We start from the raw sequence: 27,483 nt of genomic DNA on the forward strand, positions 1-27,483 counted from the left end.
CACTGTGGATGGCTTGCGCGCATTCATGTATAGTCTCGCATTTAGATTTAAGATTTAGATTTAGAGATACAGCGCGGAAACAGGCCCTTCGGCCCACCGAGTCCGCGCCGCCCAGCGATCCCTGCACATTAACACTATCCTACACACACTAGGGACAATTTTAACATTTACCCAGTCAATTAACCTACAAACCTCTACGTCTTTGGAGTGTGGGAGGAAACCGAAGATCTCGGAGAAAACCCACGCAGGTCACGGGGAGAACGTACAAACTCCGTACAGACAGCGCCCGTAGTCAGGATCGAACCTGAGTCTCCGGCTCTGAATTCGCTGTAAGGCAGCAACTTTACTGCTGCACCACCGTTACAAAGGTTCCAATTGCCCTTTGCCTCGAAAGAGATTTGTAAACTATTCAGGTAGAATTAAATAAGTGAAAAGAATTTTAAACATGGGCATATAAAAATTAAAAAGTAAATATTAAATTTAAGGCACAATATTAACGAAAGCAATAAAATAACCTGTACACAGTTGCGCTTAACCTTTTTCGTGTAGAAAGTAACTGCAGATGCTTCTTTGTACTGAAGATTGACACAAAATACTGGAGTAACTCAACAGGTCAGGCAGCAACCCTGGAGAAAAATAATAAATGACGTTTCAGGTTGGAACTCTTCTTCCAACTGAATAAGGGGTTCCGATCCGAAATGTCACCTACTCTTCTCAAGAATGGTCTTAACCCGAAACGTCACCCATTCCTTCTCTCCAAGATGCTGCCCCACCTGCTGAGTTACTCCAGCATTTTGTTTACACCTTCGATTTGTACCAGCGTCTGCAGTTATTTTCCTACACAACCATCCAGTGTGGTTGCCAATTGAATGCTAATCCTTCCCTGGCTTCAAACCGAGGGGCTGAATGTGAAGTGCATTGGTGAGCCCAGCACCAGGACAGTCAGATGCATTGGCGCCTGAATGAATGAATGAATTAATACTTTATTGTCACATGTGACAAGTCACAGTGAACTTCTTTGCTTGCATACCCAAGGTATGCAAACAGTCACCACATAGAGGGCGCTCTCAAGTTCCAAAGTACCCCCGGGTGTAACCCCTCCCCCCCTTCCTCACGTCGGTCTCCCCACACCGGGTCCTCCATTGTTCCTTCCCCTGGCAGCGGCGTCCTATAGACAATAGACAATAGGTGCAGGAGTAGGCCATTCGGCCCTTCGAGCCAGCACCGCCATTCAATGTGATCATAGCCTCACTCCCATGTGGTCCGTCCTCATCCGTTGGTCGGCGCCATCATCGCACGTCACACCGACCTCTCCGTCAGTCGATCACCGACAATCTCCATTTGCCTCAGGCATCCACATTCCAGAAGGAAGTTTGATACGCACATAACATCAAAGAGCTGGCAGCAGAGAATCCCAATGGAACCACTGGCTGCCAGTCAGTCTGACTCTGCCCAACATGCCACAGGGCAATGTAATATCTCATGTTTTCCATTAATCTGATGCTCCCCATTTCAATATAATATCGGCCATTAAAGGAATTAGTTTACACGAAAAAGGTTAAGCGCAACTAAGTGCACAGGTTATTTTATTGCTTTTGTTAATATTGTGTCTTACATTTAATATTTACTTTTTAATTTTTATGTGGTAGTTTCTTATTAATGGTGTCTTTTGTGTCAAATTTATACTCTTGTAGTAAGTGATGTTCTGGTGCAATTGAAAATTTAAAACCAGCTTATGAATCGTTATCCTTGCAACACAGTGCATTCATTTTGGTAGGCCTTCTTTCAGATGTTCTGAGATGTCACCCAGTGATCACTGTCACTTGATAGTTGTGAAGTGATATCTCTTCAGTTTAACGGCAGGTGATACTGAAGGAGGGTGCAGAGGGTCTTCTTAAAATTTCATTAGGAAATTGTACATTTCCCCAGTGCATAAAAGTGGCATTGCATGGGAAAAGTTCAGCTTTTCGAAATGTTTCTCCTTGGTTCATGCAGAGATTTAACCTTTTGCTGTGGTCTTTTACCAACAATCCTGGCCAAACTTGAGAACCAACAAACTACGTTGTCATGTGGAATTAGGCATTCCTAATGTACAGGGCCCTAGTGAGACCGCACCTGGAGTACTGTGTGCAGTTTTGGTCTCCAAATTTGAGGAAGGATATCTTGCTATTGAGGGCGTGCAGCGTAGGTTTACTAGGTTAATTCCCGGAATGGCGGGACTGTCATATGTTGAAAGGCTGGAGCGACTAGGCTTGTGTACACTGGAATTTAGAAGGATGAGAGGGGATCTTATTGAAACGTATAAGATTATTAAGGGGTTGGACACGTGAGAGGCAGGAAACATGTTCCCAATATTGGGGGAGTCCAGAACAAGGGGCCACAGTTTAAGAATAAGGGGTAGGCCATTTAGAACTGAGATGAGGAAAAACTTTTTCAGTCAGAGAGTTGTGAATCTGTGGAATTCTCTGCCTCAGAAGGCAGTGGAGGCCAATTCTCTGAATGCATTCAAGAGAGAGCTAGATAGAGCTCTTAAGGATATTGGAGTCAGGGGGTATGGGGAGAAGGCAGGAACGGGGTACTGATTGAGAATGATCAGCCATGATCACATTGAATGGCGGTGCTGGCTCAAAGGGCCGAATGGCCTCCTCCTGCACCTATTGTCTATTGTCTAGGCGTTTACATCACTTACCTCAGAATTAAACCTCTCCACCAAAGGCTACTTCCCCATCAATCCCCTCTGAACCCCCTCTGGTGCAGTGACATGCTTAAAATTGTGGCAGGTTCTCAGATTGCTGCCAATAGTGAGAACTCGCTGCCTTGCCAGATTCTTGATTAGTACGGGTTTCAGGGGTTACGGGGAGAAGGCAGGAGAATGAGGTTGAGAGGGAAAGGTAGATCAGCCATGATTGAAAGGGAAAGTGGACTTGATGGGCCGAATGGCTTAATTCTGCTCCAATAAGTTATGAACTTGCTGTGATTCTACCTTTGATAAAGTAACCACATTTCAAAACAGACTGCAAACTGCTTCGGGATGGCAGAGGTCAGAAAAAGTGGTACATTAATGCAAGAATGTTGTGTTAATATTTTCCAAATTAACTATAAAAATGGATGGATTTCAAGTAAATTTCATATTAATTCCCCATTTCTACGTTCAAATTTTTGAAACATGTCCTGAACAAGCAAGTCATGGTTGTGGTGTTTCGTCTTTCGAGTCAAGTTGAGTTTATTGTCATGTTCACAAGTATGTTGAAGCGCAGATACAATGGAAATCTTGCTTGCAGCAACATCACGGGCATATACACTCAGACAAGTACATTCAAACAAATTATAGATAACATTTGAAAGAGAAAGAAGACAGTGCACAGCTGGGCGGCGCGGTGGCGCAGCGCTAGAGTTTCTGCCTTACAGCGCCAGAGACCACACTCCAAAGACATACAGGTTAGTAGGTTAATTGGCTTCGGTTAAATTGTCCCTGGTGAATAGGAAAGTGCTAACGTACGGGGTGATCGCTGATCGCGCTGGACTCGGTGGGCCAAAGGGCTTGTTTCCGCACTGTATCTTTAAAGTCTAGTCAGAAAATAAGATATTTGAGCCAATTCCAAGATTCAGTGCCAAAGACATTAATCAGAGACCTCTCTACTTATTGAGAACAGAACATCACTGGGTCACTCTTGCATCTTTGAATGCAAAGCCAAGAACTAAGGCTGATTATGACCGCATGGTGCAATGTAATGTAGGCAGGGGGCAGGACATTTGCCTTGGTTGCAGAGGAAGAGCTAAAAATCTCATACTGTATTCTGCTTCAAGGTTGTCTTGTGAAAATGACCACTTGGGCAGAGTGTGTGGAGTGCCCCCACGTATGAAACAATATCACAATGCAGATTGCTGCTTGCACGCTAAAATCCTAGGAAAGGAAATGAAGGAAGGGCGTATTATTTCCGGAGCGCTGTAAGGAAAAGAATATTGGAAATTAATAAAGAGAATCAAAGCCTTTTATATTACCAGATTTGGGATTATGGTCACAGCTTCTGATAATTTTTTTTTTTTTTGTAATTGATTCTGGATTCAGAAATAGTGCGTATAATTTTCACGTTGCAAAAGGTATTTAGTTCTTTATCTTGATTATTTTTCAGCTGGTGGTTCAAACCCCTTCTCCCCTGGATATCTAAGCACCAGCAGTAGTGCGAGCAGCACCCTGGGAAGTCCTGACAATGATGAGTACATCCTTTCATTCGAAACCATAGATAAAATGCGAAGAGTCAGCTCCTACAGCTCCTTAAACTCCTTGATAGGTAAGGCTTCAAAACTCTGTGTCTGACAGGAATTACTCTTCAACATTATTCATTCTTTCAGCGGCCAAGTGGATTCTGAATTCCCTGATGTATTTATAGCCTGAAATGCTATAGCAGGATTAAAGTCAAGAGGGCAGTTTATCAAATTTAACTAACACTCTCTCAATAGCCTGCAGGTGCCACCGCAATGTTTCGGCAACATTTAAACAGGTACAAGGATAGGATGGGTCTAGAGGGATATGGGCCAAACGCAGGCAGGTGGGACTAGTGTTAATGGGGCATGTTAGTCGGTGTGTGCCAGTTGGGCTGAATGGCCTGTTTCCACGCTGCATGACTCTATGACTCTCATTCTTTATTGTAGTTATTCTTACGCATACCCTGAAAGGAACGTATTTGAATTTGGAGGAGGATTCTATTGCATCCTGAGCATTGTAGGGAAAAGAATACTGGAAGTCAATAAAGAGAATCTCTTTAATGTGACCAGAATGTGACTAGTGGCGTGCCTCAGGGTTCGGTGCTAGGCCCGTTACAGTGTGTCATCTATATTAATTATTTGGAAGAGAACATACAGGGCAAGATCAGCAAGTTTGCTGATGATACAAAAGTGGATGGTTTTGCAGATGGTTAAAATGGTTGTGAAAAATTGCAGCAGGGTCTTGATTGATTGGCCAGACGGGCTGAGGAATGGTTGATGGAATTTAATACAGAGAAATGTGAGGTGTTGCATTTTGGGACGTCTAACAAGGGCAGGACCTACACAGTGAATGGAAGGGAGTGTTGTAGAGCAGAGGGATCTAGGAGTGCAGGTGCATGGTTCTTTGAAGGTGGAGTCGCAGGTGGATAGGGTGGTCAAAATTGGCCTTCATCAGTCAGAGTATTGAGTATAGAACTAGGGGGTCTTCTTGCAGTTGTACAAGACATTGGTGAGGCCGCATTTAGAGTATTGTGTTCAGTTCTGGACACCATGTTATAGGAAAGATATTGTCAAGCTGGAAAGGGTACAGAAAAGATTCACGAGGATGTTGCCTGGGCTAATCTATAGGGAGAAGTTGAGTAGGCTGGGACTCTATTCTTTGGAGCGCGGGAGAATGAGGGGTGATCTTATAGAGGTGTATAAAATCATGAGAGGAATAGATTGGGTAGATGCACAGTCTCTTGCCAGAGTAGATGAATCACGGACCAGAGGACATAGGTTTTTGAGGTGAAGGGGAAATGATTGAATAGGAATCTGAGGGGTACCTTTTTGACACAAAGGGTGGTAGGTGTATGGAACAAGCTGCCAGAGGAGATAGTTGAGGCTGGGACTATCCCAACATTTAAGAAACAGACACCTAGATGGATAGGACAGGTTTAGAGGAATATGGACCAAACGCGGGCAGGTGGAACTCGTGTTGCTGGGGCATGTTGGCCGGTGTGGGCAAGTTGGGCCGAAGGGCCTGTCTCCACACTTCATCATTCTGTGATTGTGAATCACAGCCTTTAATATTCCCAGATTTGAAATTATGTTCATAGCTTCTGATAATTTGTTCTTTTGCTTGTTGATTCTGAATTCAAGAAATAGTGTACACTTCAGAGGGTTCCGACCCGCTGAAACATCACCCATCCTTCTTTCTCCAGAGATGCTGCCTGACCCGCTGTTACTCCAGCACTTTGTGTCTATCTTCGGTGTAAACCAGCATCTGCAGTTCCTTCCTATCCAGTATTTGATTTGGTCAATGGACAATAGGTGCAGGAGTAGGCCATTCGGCCCTTCCAGCCAGCACCACCATTCAATGTAATCATGGCTGATCATTCTCAATCAGTACCCCGTTCCTGCCTTCTCCCCATACCCCCTGACTCCGCTATCATTAAGAGCTCTATCTAGCTCATGGTCCTTGAGTAAATCTAATTGAAGCTCATTTTATCTGTGAATAAATTCAATTCCACCAGCTTTCCATGGTATTTTGATTTTTTCAATAGTAAACTGTTGGAGTAGCAAGCAACACGATAGCTTTCCCTTTTCCTATGAAGTATTATTAATATCTATGTAATTTATATTTCATGCCTGTTATTGTATATCAATGGGGGTCTCTCGTGTATCCAAGCAGGCTCAGAAAGAGGGAAACTTACCTGGGGCCATAGAGATGGGAATATGTTCATCTTCCTCAAAATAAAGGCTCTAGCATTGCAGACTCCTCAGCAGGTTTCCTGACTTTAACTTATACCCAATAGCTTTCACTCTTTTACCCTGCAGCCAGCTTTTTTATTCATTGCTACCATCATGACATCTAGCAGAATATTTTAATAGCCTACTTGAGGGCATGCTTTGCCTGAGTTAAGTTCAGTAATAATGACTCGGGTAAAGAAAGCCCTCAAACAGGCGATTACAATACTGTACATGGGCGGCACAGTGGCACAGCTGCCTCGCAGTGCCAGAGACCCGGGTTCGATCCCGACCTCGGGTGCTGTCTGCACGGAGCTGTTTACTCGTTCTCCCCGTGACCGCGTGGGTTTTCTCCGGGTGCACCTGTTTCCATCCACATTCCAAAGACGTGCGGTTTCGTAGGTTAATTGGCTTCTGTAAATTGTGGGTAGAACTAGTGTTTGGGTAATCATTGCTCTGTGGGCAGCAGGGCCTGTTTCCACACAGTATCTCCAAACCAAATAAACTAAACAAATAGTGATCAAGATCTCCTATTGAGCCAGGCAACTACTTGTTGCACGACTTATTCATGATCATCACATCGGACACTATGCTTAAGAAAAGTATCATTATACTGGAGATGTGAAGGATCAAATAGATCAGTCATCTGTTATGGTCAGGGTGGCTGACCACATCCTCACTGCAATTGACATCTATCTCCCTTGGAAGGATAGGTTGCCAGGGAACTCTATTGAGGGAGGGCTCAGACGTAGCAGTAGTGACAGCAACACGTGTTTATATAATACTTTTAACATAGAAGACACCATGCCAATGGATGTATTGAACTTTCTCAGAGTTTAGTTTAGCTTAGAGATACAGCGCGGAAACAGGCCCTTCGGCCCACTGAGTCCACACCGACCAACGATCTCTGCATATTAACACTATCCTACACACACTAGGGACAATGTTACACTTATACCAAGCCAATTAACCTACATACCTGTACGCCTTTGGAGTTTAGTTTAGTTTAGAGATACAGCGCGGAAACAGGCCCTTCAGCCCACCGGGTCCGCGCCGACCAGCGATCCCCGCACATTAACACTATCCTACACCCACTAGGCACAATTGTTTAAAATATTAACCAAGCCAATTAAACTACAAACCTGTACGTCTTTGGAGGGTGGGAGGAAACCAAAGATCTCGGAGAAAACCTACGCAGGTCACGGGGAGAACGTACAAACTCCGTACAGACGGCACCCATCGTTGGGATCGAACCCGGGTCTCCAACGCTGCATTCGCTGTAAGGCAGCAACTCTACCATTGCGCCACCGTGCTGTCCTTTAGAACTTACAAACTTGAGAACGTACAAACTCCGCACAGACAGCACCCGTAGTCAGGATTGAACCTGGGTCTCTGGTGCTGTAAGGCAGTAGCTCTATCGCTATGCTACCATGCCACCCTTATTCAAGTTTATTAAAAGCCTTCTTGGAAAAATACAGAATTTGTTAGTGGGGAGTTTAAAAAAAAGTTTGATCCCAGCTGCTTCTGTGATACTGTACAGTTTATTTTCAATCGAGTTAATTTCTCTTTCATCGACCAGGAAATTGATATTGATTAGTTTAGAAAAATTGGAACAGCTGCAAAAGCTTTTCACTGTTCCTCGGTACACGTGACAATAAACTGAATTGAACTGCTTAAGTTGATATTAACCGAATTATCGGTGTATCCTTTCTGATTGGCAATTCTATGTCAGGCTGTTCCATGACATCTATACTTACCATTGTCATTATTAACTCATCCTCTCACTTAGCATAGAACATACACAGAACATAGAACAGTCCAGCAAAGGAGCAAGACCTTTGGCCTACAATGTCTCGGTCAAACACGATGCTAAATGAAACTGATCCCTTCAGCCTGCAAATTTAGACTTCAGAGATAGGGAGCTATCATCGCCCATCGAGTCCACGCCGACCAGCGATCACCTCGTTCACCAGCACTATCCTACCTACACACTAGGGTCAATTTACAATTTTACCAAAGCCAATTAACCTACAAACCTGTACATATTTGGAGTGGTGGAGGAAACAGGAGCACCTGGAGAAATCTCACGTGGTCACAGGGAGAATGTATAAACTCCGTACAGACAGCACCCGTGGTCAGGATCGAACCCGGGTCTCTAGCGCTGTGAGGCAGCAACTCTACCATTGCGCCACTGTGCAGCCATATCCAAATGATCCATATCCCTCCATTCCCTGCATATTCATGTGCCGTACACTTAAGTGCCACGGTCATATCTGCATCCGCCATCATCCCTAGTGGCAGGTTCCAGGCATCTACTGCTCCTAGTGTGATAAAGAGACTTGGCCCGCATGTCACCGTTAAACTTTCCTCTTCTGTACCCTCTTCAAATCCTCCACATCTGTCCTGTATTGGGGTAACCAAAACTTTACTTCACACAATACTCCGAATATGGCCTATAACCAATGTTTTATAAATCTGCTTCATGACTCTTATACTCAATGCCCCGACCGATGAAGGCAAGCGTACGAAATGCCTTCTTTACCACCCTATCTATTTCTGTTGCCATTTTCAGGGAGCAGAATTTGAACCTGCAGTTTTCTGACTCATTAACATGAGTGCTCCCAGTAGTGTTGAGCTAAGACCTAACAGTTTATCTTATGCTTAACTTTATGGGGGAGAGCCATCTGTCTCACCCACTGTTGCAGAAAATGTGACGTGGAACTGAGCCTGCAGTAATCAGCCTGCTCTTTGTCTAATATTTGTATCTGTCATTATTTAGAGTTGTGAGTAGTAACGATTGTATTAGAACATAGAAATGTCCAGGATAGAAACAGTCCATAATGTCTGCACCAAACGTAATATAGAGAGAGTTACATAGAAACATCGAACATAGAAAATAGGTGCAGGAGGAGGCCATTCGGCCCTTTGTGCCAGCACCGCCATTCATTGTGATCATGGCTGATCATCCACAATCAATACCCCGTGTCCAACTTCTCCCCATATCCCTTGATTCAACTAGCCCCCAGAGCTCTATCTAATTCTCTCTTAAATTCATCCAGTGATTTGGCCTCCACTGCCCTCGATGGCAGAGAATTCCACAAATTCACAACTCTGGGAGAAAAAGTTCCTTCTCACAGTTTTAAATGGCCTTCCCTTTATTCTAAGACTGTGGCCCCTGGTTCTGGACTCCCCCAACATTGGGAACATTTTTCCTGCATCTAGCTTCTCCAGTCCTTTTATAATTTTATATGTCTCTATAAGATCCCCTCTCATCCTTCTAAACTCCAGTGAATACAAGCCTAGTTTTTTCAATCTTTCCTCATATGACAGTCCCGCCATCCCAGGGATCAATCTCGTGAACCTATGCTGCACTGCCTCAATTACAAGGATGTCCTTCCTCAAATTAGGAGACCAAAACTGTACACAACACTCCAGATGTGGTCTCACCAGGGCCCTATACAACTGCAGAAGAAACTCTTTACACCTATACTGAAATCCTCTTGTTGTAAAGGCCAACATGCCATTAGCTTTCTTCACTGCCTGCTGTACCTGCACGCCAACTTTCAGTGACTGGTGTACAAGGACACCCAGGTCTCGCTGCACTTCCCCCTTACCTAACCTGACACCATTGAGATAATAATCTGCCTCTTTAGCTCTAATTTAGCTCTTAGGGCTAAGGGAATCAAGGGATATGGGGAAAAAGCCGGAACGGGGTATTGATTCTGGATGATCACCCATGATCGTATTGAACGGCGGTGCTGGCTCGAGCGGCCGAATGGCCTAGTCCTGCAACTATTTTCTATGTTAATATAAATAAATCTTATCTGCTTGTATATGATCCATATTTCTCCAGTCCCTGCACATCCATGTGCCTATCTGAAAGCTTCTTAAACACCACTATCGTAGCTACCTCCACCACCACCTAGGTAGTGCATTCCAAGCACCCACCACCCTCTGTGCAATAAAGAAACCTGTCCCGCACATCTCCGTTACACTATGACCCCCTCGCGTTAAAGCCATGCCCTCTAGTCTTTGACATTTACACTCTGGGGAAAAGGTTCTGACTGCCTATGCTCTCTATACCCCTCCTAATTTTATAGACTTCTATCAAGTCTCCCCTCAACCTCCAACACTCAGAAAACAAGATAAAACACTTCACAAAAGATTTGTGCTTACACTAATTGTAGATAGTATCACTCTATATTGAATCATGGATATCGGTTTTTATAATCAAGTTTTCCAAGAATCGCTGTGGGAAAACATCAATGCGTACAGCAGGAGTCAGTGTGATGGCAATCAATGAAAATACAATGAACGAAAAAGAGAAGCCTTGATTAAAATTAATGGTTGCCCAATTCTTACCCCCTGCTGTATAAAATCATGAAAGGAATGGATTGGGTAGATGCATAGAGTCTCTTGCCCAGAGTAGGGGGATCGAGGACCAGAGGACACGGGTTTAAGGTGAAGGGGGAAAGATTTAATAGGAATCTGAGGGGTAACTTTTTCACACAAAGGGTGGTGGGTGTATGGAACGAGCTGCCAGAGGAGGTAGTTGAGGCTGGGACTATCGCAACATTTGAGAAACAGTTAGATAGGTACATGGATAGGACAGGTTTGGAGGGATGTGGACCAAACGCGGACAGGTGGGATTAGTGTAGCTGAGACATGTTGGTCGGTGTAGACAATTCGAGCTGAAGGGCCTGTTTCCACACTGTATCACTCTCTGACTCTATTCTGAGTTGTTCAGTAACTTTTCCAACTCTGTTCACTGATGTCACCAGTTCTCCGTTTAATGAAAATATTTTTGAAGCAGAGATGCAGAATAACAGAAGGATGTGAATATTTATGATTTAAACTGACGGTGATGTAATCTTGGATTGCAGAGATAATACAGGACACTCCATTTTGCTGGTCTGTTTCCTGGATGTTAAACTGACGAACATTCTCTGAAATATGCAGGAAGGAAGCCTGAATATTCAGGAAATGAAAGATTATTTATCAGGCAATTGTTGGCAACAAGATCGGGAAAATAGCCAAATATTCCCCTCTCAGGTTCTAGAACCACGTGAAGCTATTCATTAATAAACTCATTGTCCCTTACCTTTTTTAAAAAAAAGGTCCGGAGGAAAAAAGATGAATTTAGATAAACACGGCAAAACTATAGTTTAGTTTAGTTTTTTGTCACGTGTACCGAGGTACAGTGAAAAGCTTTTGTTGCGTGCTAACTAGTCATCGGAAAGACTGAAACTATAGTTTGGAGATGCAGCGTGGAAACAAGCCCTTCGGCCCACTTTCGCATCCACTTCCAACGCTCTAGCGGCAATTTACAGAAGCCAATCATTCTACAAACCTGCACGTCTTTGCAATGTGGGAGGGAACCGGGGCACCCGGAGAAAACCCACGTGGTCACAGGGAGAACATACGATCTCCGTACGGACAACACCCGTGGTCGGGATCGAACAAGGGTCTCTGACGCTGTTGGTCTTTACTAAAATGCCAGAGCAAATTGGATTAACTGAACATTATAGAGGCTGCAAACTGGATGTATAATTGATATTGAGCTCAAAGTGGTCAAAGATTAGCACACTCCAGAGATTCAAGCACGTAATCCAGCCAGTGCTTAGGGAACGTGAGGTATTGTTAGCCATGCCATAAGGTAAAACATTAAATCAAGGATCCACAAGAGACTGCAGGTGCTGAAATATTGAGCAGAAGGCACTGCCAGAGGAAATCAGTGGATCAGGCAGCATCTGCCAGAGGCAAAAGAACAGTTGAAGTTTTGGGTCAAGACCACGTATCAGTCCCGTTGACTTTCTCCGGCAGCTTTTTTGTTGTTCCATTTTCCAATATCTGCTGTCTAATGTATCTCCCTGGACAATTCCTAATCCATTATTCTCACTATCAATCTGAATGATACAATGGAGACACGAGGAGCTGCAGGTGCTGGTTTACAACAAAAAAAGAAGCAAAGTGTTGGAGTAACTCAATGGGTCAGACAGCATCTCTGGAGAACAGGGATATGTGATGTTTCGGATCGGGACTCTTCTTCAGATTCAGTGGGTGACGATTCGGGTTGGGGCCTTGTACTTGCTTCACATGACGAATATCCTTACAATAATATCTTAATAACCATAAGCATTGAAGATGAAGTGGACGAGGAAGATTCTTTTCATCTAACCTCCCTGACTTTTGAGAAGGGGTTTGTGGAAATATGCAAGGCAAGCTGTTTGGAGAGTTGCAAGAAAAACATTTGGTTAAGCCATTAAATAAACTCGCAGCCTTTTGGAATTCAGGGTAAACCTTCGAGATGGGTGTGAATTTGACAGAAGAATGAATGCTCAGTGGCACTGTGTGGGGTGGATAAATGCTGAGTGGGGTCATTTAGGTCGGCCTAATAAATTGCTGTTTCTAATTTAACGGCTTAGATCAAAAATGAATGACACAGCCGTCTTCAGCCCTTACATCAATGACCATCGAAGGTGACAGTGTTAATTGTGCAGTGTTAAATTCCATTAGCAATTATTCAGATAATGAAACAGTCCACCTGGGTTGCTGTAGCACTTGGAGAAATGTTATGCTCGGCGAGAAAGTGGCAAATACCATTCCAGCCACAGAAGGCAGAACCCTAATCTGAGGAAAGACATTCTTGCCATAGAGGGAGTACAGAGAATGTTCACCAGATTGATTCCTGGGATGGAGAAAGACTGGATAGACTCGGCTTGTACTCGCTGGAATTTAGAAGATTGAGGGGGGATCTTATAGAAACTTTCAAAATTCTTAAGGGGTTGGACAGGCTAGATGCAGGAAGATTGTTCCCGATGTTGGGGAAGTCCAGAACAAGGGGTCACAGTTTATAGATAAGGGGGAAGTCTTTTAGGACCGAGATGAGAAAGTTTTTTTTCACACAGAGAGTGGTGAATCTGTGGAATTCTCTGCCACAGAAGGTAGTTGAGGCCAGTTCATTGGCTATATTTAAGAGGGAGTTAGATGTGGCCCTTGTGGCTAAAGGGATCAGGGGGTATGGAGAGAAGGCAGGTACGGGATACTGAGTTGGATGATCAGCCATGATCATATTGAATGGTGGTGCTGGCTCGAAGGGCCGAATGGCCTACTCCTGCACCTATTTTCTATGTTTCTATGTTTCTAAGGCAAGGACCAGACAATGACCAGTGGGATTACTATCTGTGAAATATCCTTCTCTGGTAGAGCATGCAAAGGGTCCCACCTTGATCATTCCTCCCCCTCTCTGCTCCCATCTGACGGAAAGTGGGCAGCATGGCGCGCAGCGGTAGAGTTGCCGCCTTACTGCGCCAGAGTCCCGGGTTTTATCCTGACTACGGGCGCTGTCCGTACTGAGTTTGTACATTCTCCCCATGACCGCATGGGTTTTCCCTGGGTGATACTGCAGGGCCTGCTGAGTTGCTCCAGCACTTTGTATCTTCCTTTGTAAACCAGCATCTACAGGTCCTTGTTTCCAGCAGCAAATTCATGCTGGTTTCACATTTGGTCAAACCGCAGACCTGCGAAGGAGGCCATTCAGCCCATCATACCCGTGACACCTCCTGCACTATCATGGGTATTTTTTACTTGTGCTTTTTTTTTGTTGCATTAATGTCTTGTTTTTGCAGTCTTTTTCCTTTTGTACTATCTTGTATAATTTATGTTTTGTGTGTTGCCAGAATCTATGTGCTTGTGATGCTAGTGCAAGCAGGGTTTTCATTGTACCTGATGGTTCAATGGTCAATGGCGTTTTTATTGTCTTACAAACAGTCCAGTAGAGTTTCACCATACCTAAGCACATCCCCGATTAGCAAAGTGTACAGAAATAGTCTACGAATACCGCATGGAAGAGGCGCCATGTTTTGGCGCCATTTTCGAAGTCCAGTCTGAGGGGTGCCCGTTCCAGGCGAGCCCCAGGCTGCTGTGGGCCTGCAGCCATCGCCTTCCCTTAGACATGTGGATCGACCAGTGAACCAACATCCTTTCCTACATAGAAACTTAGAAACATAGAAAATAGGTGCATGAGTAGGCCATTCGGCCCTTCGAGCCTGCACTGCCATTCAATATGATCATGGCTGATCATCCAACTCAGTATCCCGTACCTGCCTTCTCTCCATACCCCCTGATCCCATTAGCCACAAGGGCCACATCTAACTCCCTCTTAAATATAGCCAATGAACTGGCCTCAACTACCTTCTGTGGCAGAGAATTCCACAGATTCACCACTCTGTGTGAAAAAAAACGTTCTCATCTCGGTCCTAAAAGACTTCCCCCTTATCCTTAAACTGTGACCCCTTGTTCTGGACTTCCCCAACATCGGGAACAATCTTCCTGCATCTAACCTGTAGAACCCCTTAAGAATTTTGTAAGTTTCTATAAGATCCCCCCTCAATCTTCTAAATTCCAACGAGTACAAGCCGAGTCTATCCAGTCTTTCTTCATATGAAAGTCCTGCCATCCCAGGAATCAATCTGGTGAACCTTCTCTGTACTCCCTCTATGGCAAGAATGTCTTTCCTCAGATTAGGGAACTCATTGGTAACATTTTGCATTGTTGTAGGTTATGCTTCATTATCACCTTTTGCTGGTGGTGCAGGCTTTGCACAGGTTCTGCTAGGAGGAATTTATTTCGGCAGAGGGTGGTGAATCTGTGGAATTCATTGCCACAGAAGGCTTTGGAGGCCAAGTCAGTTGATATTTTTGGTGGAGATTGATAGATTCTTGATTAGTACGAGTGTCAGGGATTATGGGGAGAAGGCAAGAGAATGGGGTTGAGAGGGAAAGATAGGCCACGATTGAATGGGAGAGTAGACTTGATGGAACGAATGGCCTAATTTTGCTCCTCTAACTTTTGAACATTACCTGACATCAGTACTTTGATTCTGAAGTTTGCTTTCTCAGTTCCAAGATCTCTGGGCATTTCACATCAGTGAATCTGGCAGTAGCTAGATTCAAAAGTTTCATGTCACCTGGCCCTTCCAGAGATCGTCTTCCAGCGACATTGATCTTGCTGTCTTTCTGGATTAGAAAGCTTCCGAACTTTCAAAAGGAGCGCAGTGCTGACGAATGATTTCTCTTTGACTTCTGCAACCTCCTTCATCTCTTGCCAGGAATTTGCATTGCCACCTTCTGTTGAAATCTTGTCAGAACCAACTTCTGCCGAGTTAAAGGTATTATTTTCATTGTGAGCCGTGCCAATTTGTCAGGTTAATTACTTGACAAGGAGAACCATACTGCGACTGTGGAGTGGGCCCAGAAGAATATAGAAAGATCGGCAAGTTTTAAAGGTGAAAAGGCTTTTCTATCAAGAAATTAAGCCATTGGGATGGTGGCGTGACACAGTTAGTAGAGATATGGCATCTCAGCAACAGTAACCTTGGTTCAATCCTGACCTCTGTCTGAGTGGAGTGTGCCTGTTCACCTTGTGGCTTCATATCAGTGCTCCACCTTCCTCCTACATCCTAAAACATGCAGGTTGACAATAAGAGGAGTTGAGGCCTAAGGCAGATCAGCCATGGTCGTTTTGCAGGGTAAAGCACAAAAGGGCAGAGAGCCTATTCCCGCTCCCATTTTTTAATGATCTTGTGGAAACGAAGGAAAGTAATTGGGTTTCAGATTGCAGAGATACTGTACGAAGAATTTCTCGAGCAAAGGCCATATCTCATTGCGACAAAAGGAACTGCAGATGCTGGTTCACCAAAAAACCCACCAAGTGCTGGAGTAGGGCGGCACGTTAGCGCAGCGGTAGAGTTGCTGCTTTACAGCGAATGCAGCGCCGGAGACTCAGGTTCGATCCTGACTACGGGTGCTGCACTGTAAGGAGTTTGTACGTTCTCCCCGTGACCTGCGTGGGTTTTCTCCGAGATCTTCGGTTTCCTCCCACACTCCAAAGATGTACAGGTATGTAGGTTAATTGGCTGGGTAAATGTAAAAAATTGTCCCTAGTGGGTGTAGGATAGTGTTAATGTGCGGGGATCGCTGGGCGGCACGGACTTGGTGGGCCGAAAAGGCCTGTTTCCGGCTGTATATATATGATATGATATGATGATATAAGAAGATAACTGCAGATGCTGGTACAAATCGACGGTATTTATTCACAAAATGCTGGAGTAACTCAGCAGGTCAGGCAGCATCTCAGGAGAGAAGGAATGGGTGACGTTTCGGGTCGAGACCCTTCTTCAGTCTGAAGAAGGGTCTCGACCCGAAACGTCACCCATTCCTTCTCTCCCGCGATGCTGCCTGACCTGCTGAGTTACTCCAGCATTTTGTGAATAAGTGCTGGAGTAACTCAGTATGTTAGGCAGCTTCTCAAGCAAGCGTGAATAGGCGACATTTTGGGTCGGGACCCTTCCTCAGACATACCATCCATTGGGTGAGGCTGGGTGGCTGATGATAAACTGCTGATGTAGCCATCAAGTTGATATGTTCATGGAGCAGTTCGCGAGCAAACAAACAAACAAAGGAAAATGAAAAAACTGAATGGCAGATCAGCATGATCAAAAATGACCAGCCAGTGGACCAGTAAGTGAAATAAGGATATCAGTTTCAGTATTGCGTATGGATGGGGGATTTTTCATGAAGTGGTCCTTTAGATGTGATCCTTTACAGTAGCAGTGAAGCAAGTTTAGTTTAGAGACACAGCGCGGAAACAGGCCCTTCAGCCCACCGGGTCCACGCCGACCAGCAATCCCCACACATTAACACTACCCTACACCCACTAGGGACAATTTTTTTAAACATTTCCCAGCCAATTAACCTACAAACCTGTACGTCTTTGGAGTGTGGGAGGAAACCGAAGATCTCGGAGGAAACCCACGCAGGTCACGGGAAGAACGTTCAAACTCCGTACAGACAGCACCCGTAGTCGGGATGGAACCCGGGTCTCCGGCGCTGCATTCGCGGTAAGGCAGCAACTCTACCGCTGCGCCACCGTGACCACAAAAGCTGATATCAGCTTTTTGAGGGAGGCACGGTGGCTCAGCGGTAGAGTTGCTGCCTTACAGCACCAGCAACCCAGTTTCGATCCTGACTACGGGTGCTGTCTGTACGGAGTTTGCACGTTCTCCCTGTGACCTGAGTGGGTTTTTTTTTACCAGGATCTCTGGTTTCCTCCCACACTCCAAAGACGTACTGGTTTATAGGTTAAAATGGCTTTGGTAAAATTTAAATTATCCCTTGTGTGTGTAGGATAGTGTTAGTGTATGGGAATCGCTGGCCGGCGCGGACTCGGTGGGCCGGAGAGACTGTTCCCGCGCTGTGTCTCTAAACCAAAAAAACTAAGCAGTTGGACTGAACGGAAGATTTGCAGGATTTTATTCAGAGTTGCCTTTTGTTTTGTAGGAAGCGTAGAGATAGAAATCCGACAGGAATTGTATATTGAAACTGCAAAGTACTCCTGCAGTTCCCCGCTGGTCCTGTGTGTTCATTTGTGAAGCTCTGCTCTCCTCTCCTCGCACCAGGTTGGGTCTCCAAGACCACACGTGGCAGTCACAGAAATGGTGTGGGACACCTTGGGTGCAGATTGGTGCCATGCCAGTGATACTAGACTGACAAAACTACATTCATCGACATGAGAGTGTGGTTTACAAGGGCATAGCATTAAGCTGCCTTGTGCCTGCATGATGTAAACATGCTGCATTATCAAGCAGAGATCTTTCATTTTTACATTATGTAACTGCTTTAAATATTCAGTTGCCGCACCATGGGAAACCTAAAAACTGCATAATTCATCATTTTGACAATCTTTCACACTTAACAAGCCAACCGTCATGTAAATAAGACGCCTTTGCTAAATATTCATATGCAGGGCTGTAAGCTGCTTTCTCCCTGCTCAGTACAATAATGAACCTAATTGCTTTTCCTCAGACAAAAGTTGATGCATTTATGATAATAGCGGTGATTGACTGACAGCCGGTTGAATATGGATTAGTATTTCAGAAATTCTGCTGGGTGCTGCATTACTCTGTGCCAGTTGATTTTTCTGTGACATTGCAGAGCGAGCAGTTGTATAACTGACACTCATTTCCCAGCCTTCTTTTTTGCAATATGTTAAAATCTACTGCATTCGGCAGCTTTGAGCTCGCCTCAGAAGTTACTGGATCCAAATTAAATTCGCAGGGACCACACTGACATCCTGTTGATAGCCATAAGGTGTTGGAGTAACTGTACGTTCTCCCTGTGACTGCGTGGGTTTTCCCCGGTTTCGTCCCACACTCCAAAGACCTACTGGTTTGCAGGTTAATTGGCTTTGGTAAAATTGTCATTTATCCCGATTGTGTAGGATCGTGCCAGTGTACAAGGATCGCTGGTCGGCGCATACTTGGTGGGCCGAAGAGCCTGTTTCCGCGCTGTATCTCAAGTCTAAAGTCTAGCATAACGTCAGTGGGCCAGGCAGCATCTCTAGAGAAAAAGTATGGGTGACGTTTTGGTTCGTGGCCCTTCTTCTGATTCATTTCCATGGTATCGATGAGTGAATGGGGACCTGGAAAGTTGAAGGGCATGTGAGGTGTCTTGGACGTAGGTGGGAAGGGATTGGACAAGTGGGGAGATAGATTCGAATCGAGGTATGTGGAGATAGGTTCAGTGGGGAGGGGCAGGCAGAAGCAATGGATTCGCCAGGGCAGTTCTGCTTGTGGATTTCGGGAGATAGTAGAAGCAGGCCGTGCAGGGTTGGGGAACGATGAGGTTGGGGGCTGCGGAAGGCAGATCACCAGAGGTGATGAAATCAGAGATAGTCCGGGAGACAATGGCCTGGTGATCATCTGTGGGGTCATGGTCGAGGGGTAGGTATGAGAAGGTGTCCGGGAGCTGGCGTCTGGCCCCAGCACTGTAAAGGTCAACTCGTCAGACTACAAACAGCAGCTTCCTTGTTTGGGTTTGATGATAAGGTCAGCATAAAACTAGTGCAAGGGATAGACACAAAATGCTGGAATAACTCAGCAGGTCTGGCAGCATCTCTGGAGAAAATGAGTAGTTAATGTTTAGGGTGGGAACCCTTCTTTAGACAGTAGTGTACGGGGTGATTTTTGGTCTTATCAGATGCACCCTTCAGTAGAAATGCAGAACTACAGATACTGGTTAATACACAAAAGGACACAAGGTGCTGGAGTAACAGTGAGCCAGGCAACATCTCTGGAGAACATGGATAGGTGACGTTCCAGGTCGAGACCCTTCTGTAGACACATCCTTCACTCTATGTTTCTATCTCAGGCCTTTAAGAAGACAAATGGTAGAGCTGTTTTGTAGTTTAGCACAATCCGCAGGCGTTGCCACTTTCATTTCACTGCACATCTTGTATATGTATGTGACAAATAAACTTGACTTGACTTGACTTCTGCCTCACGGCACCAGAGACCCAGGTTCAATCCTGACCTCGGGTGCTGTCTGTGCGCACGTTCTCCCTGTGACCACTTGGATTTCCTCCAGATTCTCCAGTGTCCTCCCACTTCCCAAAGACATGTGGGCTTGCAGGTTAATCGGTTTCTGTAAATTGCCCCTTGTGCGTGAGGAATGGATGCATTATTGGGATAACATGGAATTGGAGTGAACTAGTTATCGCTGGTTGGTGTGAACTATTCCCATGCTGCATCAATCAAAAAAAACATTACTTCTACAGAGGTTTTAATTGGTGGTAAAGCTGCTGATGACAGGTAATGGTGGAGAGCTTTGCAAATCGTTACCTATAAAGTACCTGGGCATACCTCTAAAGTACCTGGGCATACCTCTAAAGTACCTGGGCATACCTATATAGTACCACTACATAATTAATATTAAAAATATGCTAAACTTTTAACTTGTAGTTATAAATAATAACAAATCAGAAATCATCTAATATACACAGATATCAGCTCGTTTTCACCCTGTATTTCTTTCTCAAGAAAATTTAATCATCTGTATGGTTACAATGGACACTAACTTGGCTGCCTGCCCAGCAGTCTGACATTCTCACATCCACAGGCTTATAAATTTGACTGCAAAAGTGTTCTGATTGATAGCGAAATCTTCTGATTTTCCCCTAAATCCTTTACTGAAAAAATCTTCACAATGGACTATTTAAGCAGATCATCTCTCCACTGCCATGTTTAGGTGATCATCTCCTTGGTTTACTGAGCTTTACTTTGTGACTGTTAATTGACGAGCTCCCACTGAGTATACTTTAGTTTAGTTAAGAGATACAGGCCCTTCGGCCCACCGGGACCACGCCGACCAGCGATCCCCATACACTAACATTATCCTACACACTAGGAACAATTTACAGAAAACAATTAACTTAAAAACTTGTATGTCTTTGGAGCGTGGGAGGAAACCAGAATACCCGGCGAAAACCCACACGGTCACAGCGAGAACGTATACAGCGAAAACTCCAAACAGACAGCACCCGTAGTCAGGATCGAACCCGGGATTCTTGCACTGTAAAGCAGCAACTCTACCGCTACGCCACCGTGCCATAATTGATCCATGATTAAATCTAATTTCCAGACTTTGTCACGTTGGTTGCCCCTTCTGCTCATCAGATCTCATTATCTGGTACCTTGACGGTGGGTGGCTTACAAATGCCCTATGACCATGGAAGTTCAAAATGCATTGAATTAAGTGCTAGAAGACAAGAAAGTAGAAGCCACTTGATCCCTCAAGCCTGCCCTGCCATTCAGTATGATCCTTGCTGATCTATGCTGGCCTCAACTCATCTACTGTGCCAGCTGCCCATAACCCCTCAAATCTATATAGTCATGCAGTGTGGAACAGGCCCTTCAGCCCTACATGCCTGCACCGACCAACATGCCCCATCTCCACTAGTCCCACCTGCCTGTGTTTGGCCCATATTCCTCTAAACCTATCCTATCCATGTGCCTGTCTAAATAATTCTTAAATGTTGTGATAGTACCTGCCTCAACTAACTCCTCCGGCAGCTCGTTCCATATACCTATCACCCTTTGTGTAAAAGAAAGTTACCCCTCGGGTTCCTATGAAAACTTTCCCCTCTCACCTCCTCTGGTTCTCAATTCCCCTACTCTGGACAAAATACTCTGTGCATTTACCCGACGTATTTAGTCCCTCTAATCGATGCTGCTCTCTTTACTTACTCTAGAGAAACCAAGTATATTTTGGAACACTTATATTATATCATAACTCTACATCAAGTACAACATTTATACTTTCACCATCACCCTTGTGATGTTCTGGTAAATCTCTGCAGAATTTCCATGGTCTTGACATCCTTCTTAAAATAAAACAAGCATTTTAGTTGGAGTCTACAAGAAATTAACAATTAAGTGCCCTTGCTTTTGTGTTCTATGCCGCTCATGATAAAACCAATTATTTTATATGCTTTTTTACAGCTTGATCTCTTACCTTCAAATACCTATGCGCACACACTTCCAGGTCTCTGTTCATACAACCCTCCATTAAAATGGTGCCATTTATTGAATACTGACTCTCCTCATTCTTTTACGCATACTTAGAGCTGCAAGTGTTACAGCCTTATGCATATAATCCATTTTGCCAGTCAATCCGCTCTGCCCTTTTAAAGTCTGCTTCTGTTTCCTCCAGTAAAAATGTTTAAATTGTCCCTTTTTCCCAGTCATCAATATAGACAAGGATAAGCAGTCGTCCTAACGTTGCCATCTGAGGGTCACTGTGCTTTTTTCCATTCTGAAAACAAACTATTCACCCCATACACAGCGTAGCAAAATTGAAAGCACACAAAATGGTTGTGATTTACTACCCAAGTGCCTGCAAACATTGTCCTGCTTTTACATGGAAGAGGCTGCTGCAGTTTGTTTCTACTGCTCTTTAAATAAACTATTTTTGGAGTGAATTGAAAGTATAATTTACTATTGGAACATTAAAAAAAAACAGGTAGACAGGTACATGGATAGGACGTGCTTAGCGGGGATATGGGCCAGATACAGGCAGGTGGGACTAGTGTAGATGGGGCATGTTGGTCGGTGTGGGCAAGTTGGGCCGAATGGCTTGTTTCCACTCTCTATGACTCAGTGAATCATACCCCCTCTTCACCTTCAACCCATTGGCTGGTACTATTAAAACCATTTCACTCACATCCCAAGCAATCTCTTGACAAAATGCACCAAATTACTTTTTCCTCTGATTCTTGCAGTGTCTCAGGTAAATATTTGATTTGGTCGTCTAGGTGTCAAGTGAGGACAAACTTATTTATAATTGAGTTTTAATATCTATTCCTAAATGGTTGTTTATTGGTGTGTAATTTAAACACATTTGACTCTGCAGCAGTCGTAGCTGCTAAGTTCTACACGGCACCAGATTTGTTACAGCTTCATTATCAATTGTTTGCCTATTGAATTATTTATATATAACCTGCAGCATCAAAATAATTATGTGTTCTTAGAGCTGCGACTGATGTATTAGGTCAGAATCTATGTTGTTACTGGGTTAGGGGAGAATTGGCTCCAAGCACTCAACTAATGAGTTCCATAAAGGCACTGGCGGTCTTTGTAACATTAATTACTCCACTGGTAAGGTTTGTCAGAAATTCGGGAGAAATTGGTGACATTTTAAAAAAGTACAGCTTTTTGAAACCATAGTTCTGCAGAGATGTGCATTCGAGAATAAAGTTATGCGTTGGCAAATCGAGTACTAGCTGCTAAACTAATACAAAAATAATTGGCAATTAATGAGAAATATTTGAGGGGTGCTCAATGCATTCCCTATCGTTTAGAGTCAGTTGCACGACACAGCAATGGGCATTTAAGCCCACCATGTCCATGCCAATTATAGGTTCGTATCCGTCTTATCCTTGCCTATTTAACTCTCTGTCAAACTGCTTCTTAAAATTAGTGAATGGATTTGATTCCACCGCCTCTTCTGATAGCAAGGTTAGATTTCAGCACTGTGTAAAAAAAAAATCTTTCCACTCCAATACTCTTTATGTTTCTGAAGAAGGGTCTCGACCCGAAACGTCACCCATTCCTTCTCCAGAGATGCTGCCTGTCCCACTGAGTTACTCCAGCATTTTGTGTCTAGCTTCGATTTAAACCAGCATCTGCAGTTCTCTCCGACACTATTTAAGTTTCTTTCCTTTTAACTTAAATCTATGCCCTTTTGCCTTTGATGCCATTACCACGGGGGAGAAAGATTCTGATTGTCTACACCGCTCTATTTTATATACCTGTATTACATCTCAACTGCATTACTCCAGGGAAAACAATCCAAAACTATCCAGCCTTTCTCAATAACTAAATTCCACCATTGCAGGCAACATCCTGGTGAATCCACTTGCAGACTCTCCGTTGCAACCACCTCCTTCCTACAGTGTGACAAACACAAATGCACAGAATGCTCGAAGTCCAAGTGTTGTGTAAAGTTGGAACGTAACATCCCATCTTTTATATTCAATGCCCCGACACTTGAAGGCGAACATGCCATATGCCTTCCTCACTACCCTATCTACCACTCTGCACTTCAACCCTAAGTTTCCTCCGTTCATCGACACTCCTTAGCACCCTAATATTTACTAGATATGACATACACCTATTTGACTTACAAAATGCATCATATCTCAATCGACACCTCAGTCTGAAGAAGGGACTCGACCCGAAACGTCGCCTATCCATGTTCTCCAGAGGTCCTGACCTGCTGAGCTACCCCAGCACTTTGTGTCCTTTCACATCACAGTTGTCAGAGTTAAATTCCATCTGTCAGCATTGCACCCGAATATCCATCTGATTTATATCCTGCAGTAACTTTAGATAATTTTCCTTGTTGTCCACTTGTGTCATCTGCAAACTTACCCTGCATGTTTTGTACATTCACATCCAAGTCATTCATGTACATTGCAAGCGACAAAGGTGCCAGCACCAGTAAATCACTGGCCACTCAGAAAAGCCTCCTTTCACTATTACTATCACCGTCACTCAGAGAGCGAAGGGGAAAAAAGGCTTTACCTGATCACTGCTGACCCTCGTCATTGAATCCCAGCACTCACCAAAGCCCCCACTTTGACCTCAACAGCAGCACTTCCACCTCACAGCCCCATCCCAAATATTTGTGTCAAACACGCCATAAAATCATTACAGTGCTCTAATGTCTGCTGCAGGAATTTAGTTCAGCGTTTCAGAAGTTCAAACGTAAACCCCAACATGTTAGTGTAACATGGATGCTCTGTTCCTATGAGTTAGTTTTGCACTGATACGTTGATGATTTAATGTCTTGTGAATTTAATCTCACAGATGGGTGAAAACAATGACCATTTTCTCTTTCCAAGGGGTGTCGTTCAACAGCGTCTACACTCAGATCTGGCGCGTTCTCCTTCACCTTGCAGCAGATCCCTTCCCAGAAGTCTCCGACCTCGCGATGAAGGTGCTCAACAACACAGCTTACAAGGTAATAGTGGACTGTAATGGCATTGAAATTCAAGTACCGCGACTGTAAAGTGTCGGAGTCAAATCCCGGTTAGTGCCTAATCTTTGAAGCACGAAATTATGGGTTCAAGTTAAATTTCCAAACACGTAACTCGGGCTGATATTTAAGTCAAGGGTCAAGATTGTATCATTGTCGTATGTCCCGCAACGGAACAATGAAACTCTTATTTGCAGTAACAGCGTAACAGATCTGTAAACATATTTTCAATGGATAAAACAAACAAAAAAAGTTCAATTTTTAAAAAAAACCAAGAGAGCAAATAAAAACCAAGAGAGTTCCTAAACAATGCCCAACATCCCTGGTGCAACCCAGGTGAAGTAGCAAGGAAGTGCTGCTTATCAGTAAGGCGATATGTTCAGTGATCATCCTCTGCCTGTTCTCCTGGTTCAGGTGAATGTGAAAGGATATTTAGACATAATTTAAAAATTGGGCTCTCAGCTTTACGTACACGATACACGATTACAATCGAGCCTTTTACAATGTATAGATACATGATAAACGTCATTCCCTTATCATGTATCTGTACACTGCAAATGGCTTGATTGTAATCATGTATTGTCTTTCTGCTGACGGAATAGCACGCAACAAAAGCTTTTCACTGTACCACTGTATACGTGACAATAACCAAAACTGGACTGGACTGATAATTGCCTGCCCTTCAGAGTACAAAGTTTCTTTATCTAATCCGCAGTTTATGATTCGGAAGCTTGTTTCTCAAATTCATATGAACAGATGAATCAGTGGCCGATGTAGTCAATCGGTCTCTCAAGCCTGCTCTGCCATATAACAAGATGGTGGCTTATCTTATTGTGATCTCAGCTCTTCATACCCATTTACTCCCAGTACCCTCTTATGCTTACCCCACTTCAAGCTTAAACATTCAAATAATCTGCTCTCACTGCCCTTAATGGAAGAGAATTCCATAGATTCCAAAATTAAAAAATTGCCTCGCCTCTTTTATATATGCCAGGACTCGAGGGCCTGAGCTATTGGGAGAGGTTGGGCACTTTATTCCTTGGAGTGCAGATGGCTGAGGGATGATCTCACAGAGGATCTTACAGAGATATCATCCAGAGGTGTATAAAATCATGAGTGGAATACATGGGTTCAAGGCACAGTCTTTTACCCAGAGTAAGTAGGCAAATCAAGAATCAGAGGCCAGAGGATTAAGGTGAGCGGGAAAAGATTTAATAGGAACCTGAGGAGCAATTTTTTTTATACAGAGGGCGATGGGTATATGGAATGAGCTAACAAAAGAAATAGTTGAGGCAGATAAAATAACAACATTTAAAAGCCATTTGGGCAGGTACATGGATAGGAAACATTCAAAGGGATACGGGCCAAATGCGGGCAGGTGGGACTAGAGTAGATGGGGTATTTTGGTCGGCGTTGACAAGTTGAGCCGAAGGGCTTGTTTCCGTGCTGTATGATTCTGACCGTGTATGAGCGACCCCTTATTTTTAAATAGTGATCTCCACTTCTGGATTTTCCCACAAGAAGAAACATTTTCTCCCGTTGCGCCTTGTCAAGATTTCTCAGTATTTTGTATTTGAATATAGTCCCACACTAGCCTCGCTTAGTTTTTAGTTTATTTAGTTTACAGATACAGCGTGGAAAAAGGCCCTTCGGCCCACCGAGTCCGGGCCGACCAACGATCCCCACTCATTAATGTTATCCTACAATTTACATTTACACTAAGCTAATTATCCTACAAACCTGTACGCCTTTGGAGTGTGCTAAGGAACCAAAGATCTCGGAGAAAACCCACGCAAGTCACGGGGAGAACGTACAAACTCCGTACAGACAAGCCACCTGTAGTCAGGATCGAACCCGGGTCTTTGGTGCTGTGAGGCAGCAACTCTACCACTGCTCCACCGTGCTGCCCAGCTTGTTCAACCATTCCTCGTTAAGATAACCCACCTATTCCGTTTCTGAGATCTGGCTTCTGAGCTGTACCAAAAGGTACAGCTTTTCTTTTGCTCATACATATCCACTTTAATATGTACATGTTTACATATCCCGTACAGTTTTAATTGCTTATACAACTATGCTTGCAAGATGCTGACAGTTTTTAGGACTCATCAGTCATGGCAGTACTAATTATCTCATGCTCGAAAAGGTTACACGAAAGCACACAACTATTCTTAAAGCAGAATATCTTACCACAATCTGTTCTGTTCACTGGGGCATTCCAGTAACTGTTGGTACATGATTTGTCCCTCTTTTAGCAGATCCATTGAAATGAATTTTGGGCCAAGAGCGCACGATATTTAAGCGTTTATTTACAAAAATATGAGGTGTATGGATTACGTAAGAGGAACCAGAGTCATAGAGTCAAAGATAGATGGCATGGCAGCACAGTTAGTAGAACAGTTACCTCTGATAATCCTGACCTCTGGGGCTGTGTGGAGTTTGCATGTTCTCCTTGTGACCGCGTGGGCTTCCTCCAGGTGCTCCACTTTCCTCCCACATCCTTAAGCCACGAGTGCAACCGGGTCAATGAATCGCCATAGGTTTCCCCTCGTGTGTAGGTGAGCAGTGCAATATGGGGAGAATAGCAAAATGGAATTAGTGAATGAATGAATGAATGGATAATTGAATATTTTATTGTCACAATGAAATTCTTTGCTTGCACACTCAAGGTATGCAA

At 44.1% G+C, this 27,483-nt stretch overlaps 1 protein-coding gene across 3 annotated transcripts in view; it reads left to right on the top strand.

Moving 5' to 3' along the window:
- Positions 1–27,483, top strand: part of rptor (regulatory associated protein of MTOR, complex 1) — a 328,096-nt gene that overhangs the window by 205,664 nt on the left and 94,949 nt on the right. For all 3 annotated transcript variants that reach the window (XM_078401378.1, XM_078401376.1, XM_078401377.1), the window contains exons 20-21: positions 4,134–4,292; positions 24,676–24,794. In XM_078401378.1, coding sequence (XP_078257504.1) covers positions 4,134–4,292; positions 24,676–24,794 — 278 coding nt within the window. The remainder of the gene's footprint in view (positions 1–4,133; positions 4,293–24,675; positions 24,795–27,483) is intronic.

This window comes from Rhinoraja longicauda, chromosome 6 (genome assembly GCF_053455715.1).
Source record: "Rhinoraja longicauda isolate Sanriku21f chromosome 6, sRhiLon1.1, whole genome shotgun sequence".
NCBI lineage: Eukaryota > Metazoa > Chordata > Chondrichthyes > Rajiformes > Arhynchobatidae > Rhinoraja > Rhinoraja longicauda.